At 42.2% G+C, this 23127-nt stretch overlaps 1 protein-coding gene across 2 annotated transcripts in view; it reads right to left on the bottom strand.

Annotated features, from left to right (window-relative positions):
- Positions 1-15067, bottom strand: part of Mtdh (metadherin) — a 54883-nt gene extending 39816 nt beyond the window's left edge. Inside the window, exon 1 of one of the 2 annotated variants that reach the window (XM_038342019.2) lies at positions 14397-15067. In XM_038342019.2, coding sequence (XP_038197947.1) covers positions 14397-14774 — 378 coding nt within the window. In that variant the 5' untranslated portion in view covers positions 14775-15067. The remainder of the gene's footprint in view (positions 1-14396) is intronic. The other variant, XM_038342018.2, reaches the window with a different exon arrangement.
- Between the last annotated feature and the right edge of the window lie 8060 nt (positions 15068-23127).

Below are 23127 nucleotides of genomic sequence, written 5' to 3'. Positions count from 1 at the left end.
AGCAGGAGGTACACAGAGACACCCCCACCACCCCGTTTTAAAAAACAAATAAACAAAAACCAAAAGCAACCAACCAAAACAAAACAAAACACCATCACCCAAAGAACAGGTGTTTCCTGGCTGGGGATATGGTTCAGTCTGTGAAGTGGCTGTAGTGTAAGTATGAGGACCTGTGTTCAGGTCACCAGCACTTATATAAAAGCTAGGCATATGTGTCTATAGTCCCACCACCATGGTGGCAGGGCTGACAGTTTGGTATATGGAACAGAGGGATCCCTGGAGCTCACTGACCATTCAGTCAATTCAAATGATGGGCTCCAGAATCAGTAAGAAACCTGCTTCCAAAAAACAAACAAACAAACAACAAAAACCCCAAACCTTGAAGAAAAGAAGAAATTCAATGCTGACCACACATGTATACTTACATTTTAACCCCCACACACTATGTAGTTTGAAGGCAAACAGTGAGACCAAGATTGAAAGTACAAATTTGTGTCAACCTGAACAGGTTTCTACTTCTACTTCACTAGATTTTTAATTTTTACTTTAAATTTTTATGTTAAAGTTGTATGAAATGTTGAACAAATAATAAAAACCCAGAGACAGATATTGGGGTTTAAGCTGAAGATCAGAAAAGCAAAACAGCCAAAAAACTTGAGAAATTTTACCTCTATCAAGGCTGAGTGACTTGACTACAGACTGAACCCTGAGCCTCTATTTCCTCCCATTTTATAATCTGTTCTAATGCTGGGATTAAAGGTGTGAGCCATCACCACCACATGGATCTGTTTCTGCACTGATCTTGTGTGGCCTTCAACATCTGCCTTTGTCTTACAAATCTTGGGATTAAAGGTATGTGATGCCACACTGCCTGGCCTCTAGTGGCTTAGTTTTACCCTCTGATCTTTATTTATTAAAACATAAATAAAATATCACTATACTGGAACATGCACAAGTCTTAAGTACACTGATGCACTGATAAAAGGCAAAATATTATGAAAATTCAGAAGAGATATCATCTTTAGCAGAGGTTAGACTGTATGTATCCTTACAATAATTAGTAATTTCTGAGTACCTGTTCTGTACCTAGAACCTACCAGAGGTTTTACATATATGATTTGATACCGGGTAAGACTTTTGGTTGTAAAAAATCTGATCCAAATTTCAGATAATTTCTTAGGAATTTAGAAAAAGACTTCTACTTCCCCAGCCCAATAAACACACACTGCAGTCTGAGACATAGTAATCCACCTATTTATTTTAAACTCTGATGTGGGATTCTCCTCTGTATGATGTGAATACCATTGGTGAATAGAGGAAATAGGGCAGAATTTAGGTAGGCAGGGAAAACTAAACTGAATGCTGGGAGAAAGGAGGCAGAGGCAAAGAGAAGCCATGGAGCTGCCTCCGGAGACATATATGCTGGAACCTTGCGGTAAAATATAAAATAAAGGTAATGAGATAAATTAAGATGTAAAAGCTAGCCAATAAGAAGTTAGAGCTAATAGGCCAAGCAGTGATTTAATTAATACAGTTTCTGTGTGGTTATTTCAGGAGTCTAGGCGGGCAGGATGAACAAGCAGCCTCCTACAACAAAACTCCAACTCTAATTTTAAAAACTCTTCACAACCAATTGAACAACTTCATAAATATAATCTATAATACAATTTGCAAATTTTGCCATCCAGTCTAAGCTATTTCAATTAGTGGTGAAGAAGATCCCAAAGTCCAACTCTTCAGGGATTCCAAACTATCTCCCGATGAACTGTATCATGGATGCTAAGGACAGATGGGAAGGTAATGCCTGTCACATAGTTAAATTATACTACGTATGATTTCTGAAAAATAAAATACAAGTACCATTTACAGTCTGACATCCAATGAGAACTGAGATAAGGAGCACAGTTGACACAGCAGATACGTAAGTCCATGTACTTTCTCCTGCCTGGATCCTGATGATGCCTTCTAGAAGTTTATATAGCATTCTGTACATCAGTTTTGAAATTAGTGGAGTTGGACAAACAGGAAATGGAAAAACTCATCAGATAACACACCAAACTTAGAACCTCCTATTTTGCTCGAATAATAACTTAAAAATATTTCTAAGGCATTCTTACACCCACGAAGTAGAACAATAATCAATAATGTTAAAGTAGAACAAATACAAGTGTTCAGAGGGGTTTATTTGTTCTTGGTATCTAAGAAGAACATAGCTATTGACAATCTTTTTATCCTAGACCACCGGCAGTATGAAGTAAAAAGATGAAAAAGTCTTGTCACATAAGCAAATGGAGCCAAAATTCTGGGGCCTTTTTGTGATGGCTTGAATAGGTATGGCCCCCATTGACTCATGCATTTGAACTTGGGCCACAGGGAGTGGCACTGTTAGGTGTGGCCTTGTTGGAGAAAGTGTGTCTCAGTTCACTTCCTGATATCTGAGTATCAAGATTTAGAACTTTTAGCTCCTTTTCCAGCACCATGTCTGCCTGCAGCCATCCATGACGATTATGGACTGAAACTCTGAACCGTAAGCCAGCCCAAATTAAATGTTTTCCTTTATGAGAGTTGCCATGGTCATGCTGTCCCTTCACAGCAATAAAGCCCTAACTAAAATACTTTTTAAAAAGTTATTTTTTTCAGACAAGATCTCCTGAGTAAATTGGAAGCATGGGGACCCTGGGAGAGGCTGAGGGGGAGGGGAACAGAGAAAAATGTAGAGCTCAATAAAAATCAGTAAATTTTTTTTAAAAAGGTTATTTTTTTCAGTAGAAACTTCTAATTCTAAAACTAAAACAATAAAAATATAACAATCAGGGAAGTTGGGTTTGTTCTATGAATGCAATTTAATAACCTAGAAGATTCCATGGAAATTAAGAGGTATACAGTAGAAACAACATGACCTTATTAGACTGCAAATTAGGACACTGTTTGCTTGTGAAAACTCCTCTGGCCTATGACCTCAAGTATGTCACTTCATCTCAAGGCTCTTCATCAAACCAGGAGTATTTTCTTTTTAAATATATGCCACTTAAGCCATTATTGTTTTTTTAGAAAGATTTTTATCTTTAAAAATGTTTGTGCCTGGGGCTGGAGAGATGGCTCAGAGGTTAAGAGCATTGCCTGCTCTTCCAAAGGTCCCGAGTTCAATTCCCAGCAACCACATGGTGGCTCACAACCAGCAACCACATGGTGGCTCACAACCATCTGTAATAGGGTCTGGTGCCCTCCTCTGGCCTGCAGGCTTACACACAGACAGAATATTGTATACATAATAAATAAATATAAAAAAAATGTTTGTGTCTGTGTATGGGTACATATAAGCATGTGGAGGTACCCATGGAGGCCTGAGGCACTAATCCCTATGGAGCTGGAGTTGAAGGCATTTGTGAACCACTCGATGGTATGTGCTAGGAAGTGAACTTGGGTCTTCTTTTAACTGTTAAGCCATCTCTGTAGCCCCAGAATACTAGTCTTTTAATATATTTAAGCTAGAGGAATAGAGACTTTAAAGTAAAGAGAAAGTTATAACAGTGGTAGAGCACTTCCCTAGCACACATGAGATTTTGGTTCAATCCACAGTATGTATCAAAAAGAAAAATAGAGGGCTGGAGAGATGGCTCAGAGGTTAAGAGCACTGCCTGCTCTTCCAGAGGTCCTGAGTTCAATTCCCAGCAACCACATGGTGGCTCACAACCATCTATAATGAGATCTGGTGCCCTCTTCTGGTCTGGTGGCATACATGCAGACAGAACACTGTATACATAATAAATAAATAAATCTTTAAAAAAAAAAAAAGAAAAAAAAAGAAAAAGAAAAATAGAAATCCTATGTGTCAAGTGACAAAATTTAATTTTTGTTTTTTAAAATTTTATGTGTGTGTGTGTGTATAAGCCTGTTTGAATATATGTTTACTGTGTGTTCTCATGAGTCTTTGGAGGCCAGAAGAAATAACAAGATCCCCTGGACCTGGAGTTACAAATGGTTGTGAGCTGCCAAGTGGATGCTGGGACTGAATTTGCCCCATCCAAATTTACTTACCAGCACCAGCAAAACCACTAACAAGATAAAATAAAACCAAGAACAATCACAGTTCTACTGGGAATATATTAAAGTATATATTTATTTAGCTCAGTAAAAATTACCCAAATAAACTCATTATTTTAGGCACTTCATTCCGCAACAATTAACAAAGTCTCTCATGTCAGACAGGGTTTGCCACTGCCCTGTACTCCACTCTAATATTCGAATCTAATCTTGGAAAAGACCCTTGGAAAGTATACGAGCAGGACACATTCTGGTGACCATTAAAAGGAAACAATCAGTTTTAAGACAGAGGGGATGATGATTTCAAATACATTGATCAAAAAATTTTCTGAGGTGATTTTCATTTTTTGGCACATGTCAACCAACTGGCTTTAAACTTGCTATGGAGCCAAGGCCTGCCTTTAACTACTTACTAATCCTGCATCTACTGTCTAAATGCTGGAATTACAGACATCAGCCACCATGGCTACCTAAGGTGATTTTTAAGGTAAGATCTAAAGATTGATAAGACTATTGGAAAAAGACTTTTCTACAAGCTTTAACATTTGTTCATGTAAAGAAAATGAACTATGAAAACACTTCTGAAGAACCAAACCAAATCAGACAAGAACAAAACCACCAGTGTAGCAAATAAGAGGAAGCTACCAACTGGCTTTGAAATAAGAGGAAGCTACCAACTGGCTTTGAAAAGAAAGCAAGTGCTGGGAGATACGGGCCATGGAAGGAGGTTTTGATTCTGAGTACAAAACTACAAAGTGCTGGTTGGTGGCAGGATGGTGATTTATTATTAGTAGCTAAGCATGATGGCACAGGCCTGCATGCACAGCGCTCAAGAGTCAGAACACCCAAATCACACTGACACTGAGACAGGAAGCTCCTGAGTTAGAGGTGAGTCCGGGTTACCATTAGGGAAAGACCATCTCAAAAAACATGGCTGGAAAGATGGCTCAGCAACCTTCCTAATGCTGTGACTTTAATACAGTTCCTCATGTTGTGGTGATCCCCAACCATGATAAAATTATTTTCATTGCTACATCATAACCATAACTTTACTACTTTTATGAATCATAATGTAAATATCTGTTTTCCAATGGTCTTAGGTGACCCCTGTGGAAGGGTCATTCGACCCTCAAAGGGTTGCAACCAACAGGTTGAGAACCACTGAGTTTAAGAGCATTTACTGCTCTTGCGGAGGACCAAGGTTCAATTCTCAGCAACCATACAGTAGTTCCCAACTATCCATAACTCCAATTCCAGGGGGGGTTGACTCCCTCTTCTGACCTCCCTGGGCACCAAGTATGCATGTAGTACACAGTCATACACACAGGCAAAACACTCACATACATAAAATAATCTAAAAAAATAAAAATATCAAACCTAAACACAAACAAAAAAAAAACCCAAAACAAAGATTCCTTACTAAGGTGTTAAGAAATCACTGGAAGTAGCCAATGGGAGACTACTGCTACACTGTGATCTTAAATGTTGCAGTCCCAAAAGACTTCGTAAACTGATGGCTCTCTGCTAATGGATTAGATGATTTTTTGTTTGTTTCCTTCAGGTAAAGTATCAGAAAGCAGACTGGCTTCAAACTTCTGAATCTCTTGCCACCCCACCCCAAGGGATTAGAATGCCCAGATTTTAAGGATTATTGTCAAGACTCAGTTTGAATAGCTAAATGGATGGTGATTTGTATTTTACAGAAACAGGAAAAGCTAGGAGAGGGCAAGAAATTGAGTTCTTCTTTGGAGACACTAATGCTTGAAAATAAACACAGGCTTCAATAGGAGACAGTACAGACTTTGACACAAAGTTGGTCCTTAGTATTCCTAAGTCCTGCACTGGAGATCTTGCCCACTAACAAGAACTGCAGCTACAGAATAAGTACCTGAGGTACACTGGCAGTCACGCAGTCTGAGGGTATGGGTGGATCTGCACAAGGTTTGAGCTGCTCTACAGGCACACTCTTAGCCATGGTCAATGTAATATTCTGCCTTGTGTTTCAGTTCTCTGATGTGGGATTCCCCTCTTTATGCTGTGAATATGTTGTATTACCATTTTGTTAATAAAGAAGCTGCTTTGGCCTATGGTAGGGCAGAATATAACAAGGTGGGAAATCCAAGCAGAGATAGGAGGAAAGAGAGCAATGTCAGGGAGATGCTATGTAGCTGCTGAAGGAGAAAAATGCAAGAAACTTACCAGTAAGCCACAGCCTAGTGGCGATACACAGATGAATATAAATGGGTTAATTTTAGATATGAGAGTTAGATAGGAATGCACCTAAGCCATTGGCCAAAACAGTGTTGTACTTAATATAGTTTTTGTGTGATTATTTGGGTTTGGACAGCCAGGAAACGAAAGCACAGCCTCCAATTACAGTTCTCATCGTTAGAGACAGTGTCCCTTTAAGGTCTATTTTAAACGACTTATTTTGCACTTTTGGCCTTTTTGTTAGTGATTCCACTGTTTAAAATAGCCCCCAACCATCGAGCTGAAGTGCTATCTAGCAAACACATGTGATTTACAAAAGGTCGCAATTAAACTTTATATAGACAAATTTCATTCAGATATAAACGCCAGTACCCCTCAGCCATGAGTTCAATGTTAATGAATTAACTATATTAAATAAACTCTTTAAACATAATACACTCAAAGCAAGGTGATGCATGTACTAAATGGTGAAGATTTTTTATCAGAGACTTACAGGAACCTATACTTGCATTTTTCCAAGAAGATGGGCCTTGAAGAATAGCTAAAAACAACAGAAAGAAGCTGAACATAGTAACACAAACTTGTGATCCCAGCATACAGAGGCCAAAGCGGGCTCATGGGCTATATATACAGTAAGCCATGGTCTTAGCAAAAGACTGGCAAAGAGAAAAAGTCCTTTAACAGATTTAAAAATAGATATAAAGTTTAGCAAAACATAATTATTTCTTGTCTTTGATGTAATGCTGAGATACAAATCTAAGGTAGAATTAGATCACCAAGAAGCTTTAGTGCTGTATCATGGATCACCATGTGTTATATAAAAAACACAAAAAGATGTGAAAATTAAAGTCACACGATTGCAACTGGCTTCAGAAGATTCAACTAGCACGAGTAGATAGAAAAGCTGGCAGCAAAGACATCGAATCAGGACAATTAGGACATTGTTTTAAAAAATGTAAGCAAAAGGTAGTAATAGTAGTAGGGCATATCATGAAAATCGAAATAGAAAAATGATTACAAAAGAGACAGCCTACCAGAGAAGTTTATTGCAAGTCAAAGAATGAAGCTTACAAAAGTAAAGTTAGACAAGACAGTCATCTCCCACTGCAAAAATAAAAAAGATGGGCTTGTGTAGCTATTCACCTGGTATAAAGAATAAAAAATAAGTTGTATAAAGACTTACCAGAATCTTTACTGAATTATGTATTCAATCTTGTTATTTTAAATACCAAGCACTGTGCAAGGTTATACAAGACAAAACACTGTTTTACTCACTTAGCGATACTCAAAATTACACTACAGCAAATCTTTATGAACATTTCTATAATAATACATAGAAATAACATCACTAAAATGAGTTTTCTTGGCAGTTAACTCTTCTTATGTGCTTTTAACTGAAACCCAAAGCAACAAACAACAAAGATTGTTCACCTAAGATCATACATCCTCTTAAATTATTACTCAGCTTAAATGATCAAATTTAAAACCTAAACTGACCTGGAGCACCACGGAAAACTATAATATAAAGGAATGATTTTTTAAAATGCCAATAGAAGAGAAAAAAAAAATGAAGAAAAGAAAAAAGCCATCAAGTGAAAAGTGCCCACTCCTCTCAGGTTTAGAGATGGAGCACCTTCAATTCGATCTAAAAGCAAGAATTCTGTTAAGAGGATAAAAAAAATCGAACTGATATATTAAAAATATATAGGTTTAAAAAGTACTTAAAAGGCTTAATATAGCCACTCTACAAGTAAAAACAAAGCTTTAAAAAATAAATCTTGGGGTACTTGAGAGACGGTTCAATTGTTGAAGTAAGTACCAGCTAAAACAGCATGAGGACCTGAGTTCAGTTCTCTAGTGCCCAGACAACAGCCACTTGTATCTGTAACCTCTACACTGCAGTGCGGACAGGCAGGGACCCCTGAAGCTGGCTGGCCAAGTTTAGCTAACGGATAAGCTCCAGGTTCAGTGAGAGACACTTTCAAAAAAACAAGGTGGAACACTGGTTGCAGAACATGGAGAAATCAGACGACGGTATCAGGTATGTTCACCCTGGTAGACAGACATAAAGAAATCACTCTGGAACTGACTGGGAAATTTCCTCCCCCGCTGACTAGCTTTTCATAATGTGGAAGGTGCCGTGTAGGCTCCTGGGAAATCTTACCTGGCAATGGAAATCTTACCTTCATTCAACAATACCCACCTACCAGTCAATATTTGCCAATTAGTGCCCCAGTGGGAAGATTGTTATGGGGTAACAACTGGGGAGAATTCATGCTTGGTACTATAAACCTGGTTCCAAGTCCTTGGCTGGAGACTGAGGTCCTCCCCACCTCCCTACCCACCCAACTCATGTTTTTTCTTCTTTTTTCGCTCTCTTACAAACAAAGCAACAAAGAAAATCAAAACACAAAACCAGTAAGACAATTTAGTCAGAACCTTGGCAGCAGGGGGCACTGGGGACTGGCTACTACTGTTGCTGTATTTAAATGGACATGATTTCAAAACTGCCTTTCTAAAAATTTATGTTTATGCCCATAGATTAGTGTTGCTCAGCCTTGGTCAGAAGTTTTCTACAGTGGGCAGTAGTTAATGAAGGGACTCATAAGCAATTAAAATAATGGGAATGTTCAGTTCCAAAAAGTACATCTGTACCAGCCCCTTAAGGCTCAGAGAACACTGGAGTTGGAGGATGAGGATGATCGCTGCGAAATGCCATCTTTTGGACACAACATGGCAACTACACTCATGAACGAACAACTGTGACAGCTGCCAAGATCAAGACAGTCAAAAGTCCCTCATGGATGGGACAGAAACAAGGAATCCTTCTTAGTTAAGGAGTACCTGGCAGAGACCACAGCTGGGAGGAGTCACTTTTCTTTGGGGTGTGACTACTGGTAGACTGCCTAAATTAAGGTGGATGGGATGGCACCACACCCTCATACCCTTGTGCATAAAGGTAGCACTTGGGAGGCAGAGACTGGAGGATCTCTGTGAGTTCAAGGCCAGCGTAGTTGAGGGAGTTCCAGAACAGACACCAAAGCTACACAGAGAAACCCTATCTCTTCCCCCCACCCCAAAAAAGAAATCATATGTGAAATTGGTGGCATCTTTGAGGAGATGATGCGAGTTTGAGAGGAGTGGGTATGGGTATAATCAAAATAAATTGTAACATATGTATTTTCAAAGAATAAGAAAAAAGTAATATATTAAGAAACAAAGATTTTCTCCAAGGAGAGTTAGTTACCAGGTATATCAACTACACTCCAGGGGGGGCCCCATGCCAGGAGTAGCTGGCCAGCACAAAACAGACTCATGGCTTTTTGTGCACCTTTTGTTTCGGTATGTATGTGTGTGTGTGTGTGTATGTATGTATGTATGTATGTATGTATGTATGTGTGTATGTCTTAGTGGTGTTGGTTTGTTCTTTTTCTTTTGTGACAGGTTCTTTGTGTAGCCCTGGCTGTCCTGGAACTCACTCTGTAGACCAGGCTGGACTTGAGATCAAGAGATCTGTCTGCCTCTGCCTCTGCCTCCCGAGTGCTGCGAATAAAGTTGTACCATACTGACTTATTTTGTTATTGAGAGTACAGACAACGAGAAAGAATATGAAGTCGGGTGGGGAGGGTGGTGGGGAGGACCTGAGAGATTTAGAGAGGGCAAGGAATGTGAACAAAATATATTGTACAAAATTAAAATAAAACTGATTAAGAAAAAGTAAGAAAAAAGGGGGGCTGAAGGAACAGTTTAGAAGGAAAATAAAACAAAAAGAAGGGGGCTGAAGGAACTGCTCTTCCAGTGGGGTTCAATTCCCAGTACCTAATATGGTGACTGATAGCCACCTGTAACTCCAGTTCCAAGGGATCCACCACCCTGCCCTCTTCTGGCTTTAATGGGCACCAGCCATGCATGTGAACACACATGTGCAGGCAAAATACTCAATACTAAATGTTTAAGACAGACAAAAGTTGTCTAAAAAAAGATTTTTTTTGACAGTCTTGCTGTAAAGCTGAGGCTGACCTCAATTTCAAAATCCTCATACCTCTGCTTGCATCCTAGGATTACAGGGGCACCACCATTGCCTGGCTAGAAAAATCTTTATTGCTTTTGTCTCACCATGGCCTGGATCTCAGTATGTAGCCCAGGCTAGCCTTAATCTCACAGTTAATTCTCTAGCCTCAGTTGCCACTCTAACTAGCTTGGAAAAAAAGGTCAGCTGGGTATAGAGCCATACACTTTTAATCCCGGTCCTCCAGAAGCAGAGGGACCTCTGAATTTGAGGCAGGACAGCCAGAGTTACATAGTAAGACCTTGTCTCTAAAACAGGTAAACAAATAAATAAAAAAAGAAATAAGAGTTCTTATAGTATAAACTCCATAGCTCTATTCCAGAGAGTGATTTTCAAATTAATCAGCCTGTCATGAATACACATTTAAAAAGCCATGCAGTGGGGTACACCTGCAGTGCCAAAAATTTGGGCTGAAGTAGGAGCCCAGGAGTCAGCTTGGGTAACAGTCAAGTACAAGAGAGCAGATTCCCTGGATCCAGTTCTAAAGCTTGAACTTTAAAGGTCTGAGCTATGGCTCAGGAATCTACAAGTTGTAAGGAGCATTCAAACTGACTCTACTGCAAATACCAGGAAGGTGACCCCTTCAGTGTTTTAGCTAAAATCTTCAATTTAGACACAAAATAAGTCAAACAGATTAGGTTAAATGCTTGACTCAAATTTAGGACTCCCTATTCCTCTCAAGCTGACTGTTTTCCTCCAGCTTTTGCCATCTCTCAGGGTCTTCCACTAATTCGATTCAAACTCTTTTACTTTACAAGCAACCACTGTGATCAGGCATTTGATGTCCCCCGGGACCACAGTGGGACTATACTGTTAATGTATTGATAAAATCCTTCAGTATTCATTGGGGAGAGATTATGTCACCCACATTCATCCCCATACACTTAAAATCATTTTTAGATTGATTATACTTAGTCCAAAGTAAACATTATGTATACAGTTGTGTATAGGTTAGGGAATAACAACAAGGAAAAAGTCTGTACCTAATTTAGTACAGCTGCAGTTTTTAAAAACGAGTGCTTTTTTCGGAGGGTAGAGGTGTCTCATGCATCTCAGGATGACCTCAAGCTCATACACTGTAGGGGATGACCTTGAAGTCTAATTCTCCTCTCTACTGTGAATGCTGGGATTATAGGCACACACCAAGACTCCAGTTTATGCATCAGTGCTGGCCATTGGATCCAGGGAGTCATGCATGCCGAGCAAGCACTCCACCCGTCCCTAAAAATGAAGTTTTGATCTTTAGTTGGTTTAATCCGTGAAAGTAGAGCACACACGAGGAGCAGACCGTGTAGACATCTTCCGTAGGAGCATAAAGCTCCCTGAGGAGACACTGAACTTTTTACTTTTGTGTCCCCTTCATAGTAAGACATAAACCATTTACTTTTCTTGCTTTCAACTTGTTTCTAGGCCCTGTTTTTTTCTTCCCTAAGTAAAAATGTAGCACAGTACAAGGAATATAGCAATGTAGTTAATACTTAGCCTTGAAAAGCAGTATTTTTCTAATGGGGGGATGGGGCCCCCCATTAATCAAGCAGGAAGCCAATTTTGTGGGTCATAAATTGCTTTTTTAAAAAAAGCAAGCTTGTGCCTGTGCTGGAATGCAAAATATATTTCTGAGTTACAGTAAAAAGTTTTAAGGGTATAACTTCTTCAATATTATTTGGCAGATAAAGCTACTCATTTCACCCAATTCATATTCAATGATCCAGTCTCAATTCCAGCTCTCAAAGACTTATTTATTATCCATTTCCCCTTCCTTAACACGAATGAAAAGAAGGATGGGCCGAATCTTAAGTGTGACGTCCATTTTCCACAGTGAAGTATATTTCTCCTTCAGATGAGTCACCTGGTGTCACAATACACTTCAAATGACTCCTGGAGCACCCGTCTCTCGACTCAAGTCCACCTGAAATCTAAATGCTCTGAAGAGGCTTTAAATTTTTCACAACTTGCCACAATCCACACAGGCCTTAATGTATGTGGTTTGTTTCAAGATCACCTTTACTCTGACGCCAAATGTTCTACTTTCATCAAAATATTACTTAACCCTTGATGCTGTCTACAGAACTTTTAATTATGCATATGCTACGTGGGCTGTTTTCTCTTCTCATTGATACTTTCTGTTTGTTTTTTCAAGACAGGGTTTCTCCTTAGCTTTGGAGCCTGTCCTGGAACTAGCTCTTATAGACCAGGCTGGCCTCGAACTCAGAGATCCTCCTGCCCCTGCCTCTCAAGGTGTTGGGATTAAAGGCGTGCACCACCATGGCCCGGCCCCACACTGATACTTTTTAAAGAGGTTTCTTATCATATCTTTCTACTCATCAAGAAAAATATGAATGTTTATGATATGAGCTGTCAGTCTTCTTTTTTGTACTGTTACTAACAATATTCTTTTTTGAAGTAAAACTCAGCTTCCTGAAATAACTTTCCTAAATTTCTCAAACTGGAATTAGTCTCCACCCTCCAAATCACACCAACATGTGTTCATACTGCTACTTAGTAACTATGGGTCCATGACTACACTATGAATCTGTCTCCCACAACAGCCACCACGACTGACTTTAACTCCTATGTGCACAACTTGTATCGCTCAAACATACTAGGGCACATCTCTGCATAGTAAGAACATGGTACTGGCTTACTGAATTGTTCTAAAAGTTAAGAGATAATACAAAAATAGGAGGTATTTCATTCCTTCGTTCTTTTTTGGACACAGGGTTCCTTTATGTAGCTCTGGCTGTCCTGGAACTCACTATGTAAATCAGGCTGGCCTCAAAGTCAGAGGTCCTCCCCCTCTTGTGGTGAGATTAAAGGCATGCACCCTTATACTCGACTAACAGATATTTCTAATGTTGCACATCTTTTATATTCTCAACTGTATAAAGTCTTTTAAAAATACGTAGAACCAGTCGTCCATGGTGGCGTCCGAGTTTAATCCCAGTACTCGGAAGGCAGAGGCAAGCGGATCTCTGTGAGTTCAAGGCCAGCCTGGTCTACAAGGCTGTTACACAGAAAAACCCGGCTCGAACCCCGCCTCCCCCCAAAATATAAAACAGTTGAGTGGGATAGAAACTTGCCACCAAGCCTGACTATTTGAGTACAGTCCCCGGGCAGGACCCACGTGGTGGAAGGAGAAAAAAAGACTCCAACAAGTTCTCCTGACTTCCACATGCGTGCCATGGCACAAGATCTCCCCCAAAATATAAATATAAAAATCAAGTGTATTACGGAGATATGATAACACAGAATACAGAAGTAAAAGAACAAGGCCTGATAAAAGCAGGATACCTTTTTTGCATTTCCGCACGTGGTCCGGCAAACTGGGATTTGAAACCCTCTCCCCGCTTCAGCTTTCTAATCTGTCACGTCACCCCATTTTACTTCATTAAAAAGCAAAAACAAAAACAAGAAAAACCTTCCACACTGTGAACAGGACTACAGACTGGTGAACTTGCCCTAACTTTTGCTCAGGGGCCCAAAATAAAAAACAAAACAAAAAAACCAAAACAGGAACATTAGAACACAGTCAGCTCCCTCATGCCCAAGTCCTGTGCCAGATACCCCACTGACCACATTCACCGAGACAAGCAACCATTTCCCTTTAACATTTCCAACTAAGATGGAAGTGTGTCTAGACCTGGACATTTTTAATCCTCTTTAAGCCGGAGTTTTTTAGGTCACCGTCTATCCTCCACTAGCTACGGTCTCAGGTCTCAACGTGACTAGATAGGCATCTCTCTCCCAGGCAGTCTTTCCAGAACTTCCCAAACGTCACCCTGAGGTCCCATTAACCTCCACAGGCAGCTCCTTCTGCAGGCCTCTAGGAAGGGGGATGCAGCGGGGGCAGCCAAGGTCCCCAGACGATGGCTCTAAGTTTGGGCACTTTTATTCCTAACTCTGGAGTTGATTTCCATCCAGGAAACCCGACTTCCCTACAGGTTCTTAACACTTTTTGACTATCACCTCCTCCTCCAGGACCGTGCTCGCCTCCCATCATCACTTCGTCCACCGCTCTCGCTTCACCGCTCCGGCCTCCCCCTGCCCACCGGGCACCTCGCCCCTTACTCACTTTGGGCTTTTCTGGCGGCTTCTTCCGGTTCTTCTTCTTCTGCTCGTCGCTTCTGAGAGTCTTCAGCTGGGCTGGGTCTTCGGGGGCCGGGGCTGACGCGGCCGTCTCCTCCCGCTTGCGGGGCGGGCTCCTCCGCTTCTTGCGGGCGCCGGCGCAAGCCGCGGCCCAGCCGTAGCCGAGCAGGAAGAGCAGCAGCAGCCCGAGCGCGCCGGTGCCCACCAGGATCACCCAGCCCGGGTACCGCTTCGGCTCCAGCCCCAGGTCGAGGCCCAGTTCGGTGCGCAGGAAACCCAGGCCGGCCGACAGCAACTCCCGCAGCCGGGCAGAGCCCTCCTCGGCCTGCTGGGCCAGCTCGTTCTGCCAGCTCCGTGCAGCCATCTTCCCTCCCGTCACACAGACTCGCGGGATGACGCCGGGGCGCACGGACGCCGCTCGAGGAGTCGTGGGAGGCGACGGGGGCCGCGACACCTCAGGCCGAGCGCATCGCGGCCGTCCCGCACGCCCGAGCGGGGGATCGGGGAGGGCCGAGGGGCTCCCGGTCCCCGCAGCCGGCCTCACGCCGCCGCCGCCGCCAGGAGGACAGGAGGCGGCGGGGACAGAGTGTCTCCAGAGGCGGCCGCTAAGCGGCGTCGGGGCGCCAGTGCCAGGCCCCGCTGTCCTCCCCCGGCGGAACAATGGCGGCTCCGGCCGGGATACACGCCGCGCGCGGAGGCCGGCGCGGGTCACGTGGGCGCGGTGGGCGGGGCGAGGGTCACGTGCCCGCGGTGGGCGGGGCCAGCCGCTCGCCGGTCTCGGGGTTCCCTTTCGCAGCGTGCGGTGGGCGGCGTGCGGTGCTGCGGAGCTGGGGAAGCGGGAGCGGGAGGCCTGGCAGCCGGAACCCTGCTGCTCTGGGAGCTGGGAGGGACTCCGGCGTGTGAGCAGGCTTTCCCCGCGCTTTCCTGCAGAGTTGAGCGGCTTTTTCTCCCTAAGGTCACCGGTCGGTTGGATGCTTCCAGAGGGGGCTCCATGGAGTCTGAGGCCGCGGCCCGTGTAACTCACAATTGAGTATTTCTTCGGGGCGGACTAGCATTTAACAGTTGCCAACGTGTGCGTCCGTTGGCTCATTCACTCCTACAGCCTGTTGTCAGAGTCTAGAATTAAAAAGTCTGGCAAGCCCGTGGGCGGCACCATTATTTTCCTACTAATTTGTCGCCTTAATAGGAAATATTGAGACGAAGTGCATTAGGTTGTATTTATATGCAGAGGAAGCTTCCTTGTGGCATATTATTTTAAGCTTTCATAAAACACAAAGAGAGTTGCGTGTGTTTCCCGACAGTTGAATGTAGCATTAAAAGGAAATTAGGTGGGCTGGGGAATGTCGCTTAGTGATGGAGCGGGCTTGCAGAGCATATGCAAGGCACCCAAAATAAATAAATGAGGCGCTTCTTCAGTTCTTAATTATAAAAATACTTGGGGACTTCCTTAGGATTTAAGTTTCGATTTTGCTAAAAGGAAACAGTGTCGCTCATTAAATGATAATCAGCAAGTAAGCAACTGAAGTAAATACAAACTAAAATTCTATTAATGTATTTTGACCTACTTTGCGTCAATGTGTAATGAGTATTATGATTAATGGGTGGAGTGGAGTTTTGTAAGAAGCCACTCTTAGAGTTTTATGCAGACTTATAATTATGGGCTGAATTATAAAGGCCATAACCTAAGTATGAGATCTGCATGAACTCTAAAAATTAACAAATCCCCTTCATATTTTTGCAATAAGATCTATAACCCCCACATATTTGTGTTGGTTCCAGACACAAAGGGTAGAAGTTCTACTGATCATTCTAGATTAACACCTATGGATTTATGAGTTAAGTGATTACAGTAATTGAGGTGAGCATGCTAGTCCCTTTAGCAGTCTAACATGTAAATATGATTTAGTAAGATCGTATTGTCTTGGTTTTTTTTCCCCCTTTTTGCTGTATTTGGTATCAGGGACATACTCATCCCATCTCCCTCTCTCCCTCCTTCTTTTTGTGTATGTACATCCATATGCACTTTGTTTTTGTGGTCTTGGTGGGGCTTGAACCCAGAGCCTTCAGCATGGTAGACAAGCACTCCCCTACTGAACACTATCTTTATCCCACCATGCATTTATATTTTTAAAAAATAGGGTGACATCCTACTGGTATGCATTCAGTGTAGCTGTGAGCATTTGTGATAGTCGAGAAAACCTGTAATAATATAACTACTTCCTGAAAGTTAGGTTTATTAATTGCAACAACACAAAGATTAGATTAAGATTTAAATGAAGCAGGACTTGGGAAGACTCTAGGCCAAACAGAAGTGCACGTGATGGAATACTAGCTCTGGTCTAAGTAGACAAGAGTCCTAATTCCTTGAGAATGACCAAGATAAAATGAAGTGTAAAGTGTGCTGAAACCCGTAATGAGAAGTTCTGAGTTGGAAATGAGGAGTGCCTTTTCTGAGTGACCTATTCAAGGAATGAACTATAAACGCACACAGCAACATGAATGTATCTGTTAATGCTGAATGAAAGGAGCCAGACAGAAAGTACATGGTGTATGGTTCAATTTATTCAAGGAATGAACTATAAACTCACACAGCAGCATGAATGTATCTGTTAATGCTGAATGAAAGGAGCCAGACAGAAAGTACATGGTGTATGGTTCCATTTGGTATAATTAGAAAATGAAAGCTGACCTGCAGTGACAGCAAGTCATTGGTTACGTAGGGACATGGGATAGGGACCAAGACATTTGAGGACGGTATTAAAGAGAGATACAAGGGAAGTTGGGAGGTCAGGCGGCTAGGGTAGGAGGGAGAAGATTTCCAGCCAAGCCCCAATTCAAACAAAAACACAAACACTTAATTTTTATTGCTGCAATAAAATACTATGACCAAAAGCATATTGTGGAAGAAAGAATTTATTTGGCTTCTGGTTCCAGAGGTTGGGGTCGATGAGGGCCTGGAGTCAAGACAAGAGGAAAACGAGAGATCACATCTTCAGTCACAAGCAAGAAGTAAGGAGAGGCAACTGGAAGAGGGATGGCTATAACCCTCAACACCTTCCCCCAGTGGCTTGCTTCTTCCAACAGGGCTCCACAGCCTAAAGTTCCATAACCTTCCTAAATAGCGTTACCAAGTGTTAAAACACACGCACACATGGGTAACATTTCTCATTTAACTCCCAAACAAGCAAAAACTCAGCTCGGGTCCTACAAAAGTGAACTCCAAGCAAAGTGTTTTCCCACCCATGATTTTGAAGAACAAAATTTCTCAACATTATACTATTGTTTATTATGGGGACAATATTTTACAGGTTTATGTATAAATATGCACATGTAATTGTATTGTTACATAAAACAAATATGCATATAAAATTTATCAATTTTACTGGCAAGATATTTTTAATTAAAAATATCTTTATTCTTAAGAATTTCATACGTGTATACAATGAAATAAGATCATAATCCACTCACCAGTTCCATCTAACTCCCGTCACATGGCCTCTCAACATGTACCCCCAATTTCATGTCTCTGTCTCTGTATCTCTCACTAATGTTTTGCCGTAGGTACTGTGGCTGCTCTTGAATCTACTGCTGCTTCAGCTTCTGACCTCAGTTCCACAATCCCTGCCCAGCTGCTCAGGCTGAAGCCCTGAGGGACTTTTGTGAACCACTGGAACTGCCTCTTGCCACTGCCCCCAAATGTAGTTTTTTTTAAACTAAATCTCTGTTGTTCTATTTACCAATAAAGACTTGGGAGTCATGCTGGAGTGAGAATTTGCTAGCTCAGAGAGGCTGAGAAGCAACCAGCTGCTCTTTCTCTAACCAGCAGCCCAGCAAGAAAGTGTTCTTCTAGCATCCCAAACCAAAAAAGAACTCCGTGGTCTAAACTCATCCCTTAGCTTACTTCCTGTGTGTGTGTCTCTTCCAAATTCCCTCTGACTCTATGATTACTTTCTGTTAACTAGTTGCTGGCTCTGCCTTCTAACCCAAGGCTGATTTTATTTAATTAGTGCATGCTTGGGATTCCCAGTGTGATCAAATACCCCACAACACACTATGCTGTGCTGCCCGGGTGTACCAGGTTCTTTTGAGCCACCAACAAGCTCCTAAGGAGGCTTATTATTCCTCTTGAATATATAGTCTAGCTTAGGCACATTTCTGGTTATCTCTTTCCACTTAAATTAACCAGTTTCTCTTTATCTACCTTTTGCCTCAGGGCTTATTACCTGTCTTCTTCTATAGCTCTTACTGCTTCTCTATGTCTATTGGCAATGGCTGTCTGACTTCTTGCCACGGGTTCCTCTTTCTCTTATTCTCTCTGCCCCTCCCCAGCCCCATCCGTCCTTGGTCATAGTGTCTTTCTATTCACAGGAATATAAATCCTAACTAAAATGTTTCTCTCCTGCCTGCCAGTTCCCAAATAACCACTCAGAGGGTTAATATTACTTATAAATGTTTGGCTGATGACTCAGGCTTATTACTAGCTAGCTTTTACATTTAAATTAACCCATTTCTATTAATCTATATATTGCCACTTGACTGTGGCATTACCTAATTTTCTGCATGTATTGCTTCCTCAGCAACTGGCTGGTGTCTCCCAGTCTTTGCCCTTCCTACCTATATCTTTGCTTTGATTTCCTACCTGGCTCTATCCTGCCTTGTCATAGGCCAAAGCAGCTTTATTTATCAACGAGTGAGAACAACACATATTCACAGTGTACTGAAGGCCATCCACCATCATTTCCCCCTTTCTGTAAAACCAAAAAGGAAGGTTTTAACTTTAACATAAAATAAAGTTACATAGCCGGGCAGTGGTGGCGCACGCCTTTAATCCCAGCACTCGGGAGGCAGAGGCAGGCGGATCTCTGAGTTCGAGGCCAGCCTGGTCTACAAGAGCTAGTTCCAGGACAGGCTCTAGAAACTACAGGGAAACCCTGTCTCGAAAAACCAAAAAAAAAAAAAAACCCAAAAAACCCAAAATAAAGTTACATATAGTCAAACAGTTATCAAGCAAGAATCACAGTTATAATATTTAGTCTATTGATATTTGACAAAATTAGAAAAACATTCTATCATCTATCCTATCTTTGTGAGTCCAAAGTTTAATAATCTATCTTTTATCATAACTAAGGAAAACTATAACTTAATTATTTAGTATTCAATTCCATCAGAGTCCCCAGAAGGATATAATATTACCTGAGTAAACAGAAGTGCAAACAATCAACTTCCAAAACTATAGAAATGACAGAAACAGCTGACTGCCTGGACAATCACCCAAGATTCCTCTGTAACATTGGGGCATTCATCTTCGGCCTACCAGCCTAGCATATCTGACAGACTTTTCTGTGAAGCAGGATTGAGAATCAAGGCCAGGTCTGGAGAGATAGCACAGTGGTTAAGAGCACTTGCTCTTACAGAGGACGCAGGTTTAGTTCCCAGAACCCACGTGTGGCTCCTAACCTTAACTTCATCCAGTTCCATGGGATCCAATGCCCTCTTCAGGTCACTGTAGGAATTGCACACATAATATGCATACATATATCCAGGCAAACATTCATATTCATAAATCTAAAAATGTGTACAGACTGTACTATATAGCTAAACCCTGTCAAAAGTTTATTTCTTCTACAAAAGTTTTTTTATATTGATTTGTTTGTGTGTATTGTGTGTGTGTGTGAGAGTGTGTGCACATATGCCATAGCATACATTATGGAGGTCAGGCTTGGCAAATGCCTTTACTCCCTGACCCATCTCATTGGCCATGGTTACTTTTCTTATTTCTGTGATAAAACACCAGAAGAAGCTGATCATGGTGGGACATACCTTTAATCCCAACACTTAAAAGACAGAGACAGGCAGATCTCTGTGAGTTTGAGGCCACCTTGGTTTACATAGGACTGAGTTCTAGGACCTCCAGTGCCATAGTGAGATCTTGTCTCAAACAAACAAACAAAGAACATACCACACACACAAGGAAGAAGGAGGAAGGCTTTTTCTGGGTTCTTAGTCTGAGAGGGTGCTACCTACCATGCTGGGGAAGGCATGCAGAGCTAATGACAGCAGGAGAGTGCAGCTGGGGTTTCTCACAACTTGGTTCCAGAAGCACAGGGACTAGGACTAGAAGCAGGCCTGTTACTCTCAAGCCTCACCCTCCCGGACTGGCTTCCTCCTGCAAGGCCCCCTTTCCTAAAAATTCTGCCATCTACCCAAATGGCACCACCAGATGGGAACACAAGGGTGGCAAGAACTCTAAGCAGTTAAGATCACATATTGCCTGCAACCTGAGTTTGATTGCCTGCAACCACAGCAGGTGACCTACAGTTACCTCTAACCCCAGCTCCAGGAGTTCTGGTGCCTGTGACCTCCATGGCAGGCCCCACACTTGGCATATGCTCATACAGATACAAAATCATGATTAAAAATAAAAGAAACCTTCAAACAATAGCCTGACTATTTCAGTAAGGTCCTGTGGTTTTTGTGACTCAATCTCCTTCCACCATTTATTCAATCTTTCAGTTACCAGATTTTTATTAAATCCCAACACTTTGCTTTTAAATATCTGATCTCTGTCCTCAAAATGCCCTCAAAACTGAAAGAAAAATAAACAAAACAAACAACAAAAAACAAGCCTAAAACAAGAAACAAAACTCTGCCTTTATTGAGCACCAGGAAGGCAGAGGTAGGCGGATCTCTGTGAGTTAGAGGCCAGCCTGGTCTACACAGTGAGTTCCAGGATAGCCAGAGCTATACAGAAAAACCCTGTCTCAAAAAACAAACAAACAAAAAAGAAACAAAAACCTGGAAACCAGGCGAGGACAACAGCCTTTCTTAATACAAGGCAATAGACGACAGTTGATTTGAGCTTCGAACTGATGGGGGGCTAGCTGTGACCAGTGGGTCCTTAGGTCTGTCTTAAAGAATAACTTTCTTCTTAACATGGAATAATGGCAGAAGACTGCGGTGCACCACGCACGCTTGTGCTCTCTGCGCTACCATACAGTTCGCGAACCGGACAAGGGTCTGGAGATTGAAACACACAAAAACACACAGAGAGAGACAGAGACACGGGTCATCCTTGAACCAAGAATGCCCCCTTTATCGTGTTCCAGGGCAGCTTATATAGGGATTCTTAACTGAAAGCCACGCCCTAGCCAAACCCACCAGAATCCACTCCCCTGCCATCAGGAACTCCTGAGGGTCTCGTGCTCGGAGCAGCTGCAAACATTACAAGTTGTTTACCAGAAATTCAGGATCTGGGGGGTTCACAGATCCCAACCGGAGACAGCCCTTACTTGTCGTACTTTTGGAGAAATTACTGAGAGAAACTTCCTCAGCCAAAGTCATCTTTCTTTCAAGGATTCATTAGCCTGGTGGAATATATAGTTCTGGTCTGTTTGCTGCAGCTTGATACAAAACCCAAGGACTTTCTCGTCCCCCAGGCTCTCCGCGGATCTGGCTGAGAACTCTCCGTTCTGCACTTCACTGGCCAAACCCACTCCCTCATCCTCTTCCCACGGATCGGCTTCAAGAGCACTGACTAACAACCTGCTCCCCACAGGACCAACCTCTACCAGGGATGATGAAGTGTTTGGTGTCACCGAGGATGTGATGGGTATAGAAACACTAAATGCACCATGTTTAGGTTTCAACTTGAAGGATGAGTTAGGATTGTTGGTAGCAAGAGAAAAACAGGGGATGGAGAAGAATTTGTAAGTATGAGGACCAAAAAAAAAAAAAAAAAAATGGAATACATACATCAGTGTCAACCTCAGAGGAGGGAGCAGAGCGGGAAGCGTGTCTCGGATTCCTTGTTTCAATTTTTCATTCCTCAGCCCTCAGATGCTATAGTTACAGCTCCTTGTAGGTTCTCTTCTTTATGCATGCTATTCACTGCCTGTGCTTTTTCTAGTTATTTACCATGTAATTTTTATATTTCATGCAAACAACAGTACTTTTCTCTCAGAAGCTGCGCCCAACCATTAGATCAATTTATTTGCACCTTTCCACAGCACTGCGAAATTTCTTATTTTTCATCGAGGTTGTAAAATTTCTTTTGTGACATGGTCTCACTATATAGCTAGCCCCGGGCAACTTGAAACTTGCTATGTACGCGAAGGTGGCTTTGAACTCAGAACTCCACCTGCCTCTGCCCGCTGAGCCCTGGAATTAAAGGTGTGCACTACCGCAGCTGGCCTAATTTCCTGTTTACTCATACAATCATTTTCTCTCTGCCCACTCTATTTTCCACAGGACAGAAACTGTGCTTGTTTTTGCTCACCACCGTACCTATATGCTGTATCTAGCATAATGCCCCAAAACAGATTTAAGAAAATAGTTTATATTAACTTAATGTGAATACGGAGACTATTATTCACACACACAGAGGACATCAATATTTTGTGGCAGACTGAGATATCCCTCAGTTCTTGACCTAATCATATCCTTCAGGAGCGGGGCTATGGGTGGCTTCCTTCTAGTATATGACAAAAGGATGTGTCCCTTCTTGGACGCAGTCTCCGTGTTGCTGGTAGACTGGCCACTTTCTCTTTCCCATACTGGCTTTGGTGAGATAGCTGGTGTGTGGTATTCACTAGAGAAGGCTGCTTGAGAGATGGCTCAGCTGTTAAAGGCTGAGCTCACAAACAGAAATAGAAGAGAAGACTGCTTGGACATGAGTTTAGGCAATAGAAAGTCTCTGCCAGCCGGCTGACTACTACCCT

Source organism: Arvicola amphibius, chromosome 9 (genome assembly GCF_903992535.2).
Source record: "Arvicola amphibius chromosome 9, mArvAmp1.2, whole genome shotgun sequence".
In the NCBI taxonomy this organism is placed as follows: Eukaryota; Metazoa; Chordata; class Mammalia; order Rodentia; family Cricetidae; genus Arvicola; species Arvicola amphibius.
The sequence above is the reverse complement of the archived record's forward strand: the minus strand, read 5'-3'. Positions and strand labels throughout refer to the sequence as shown.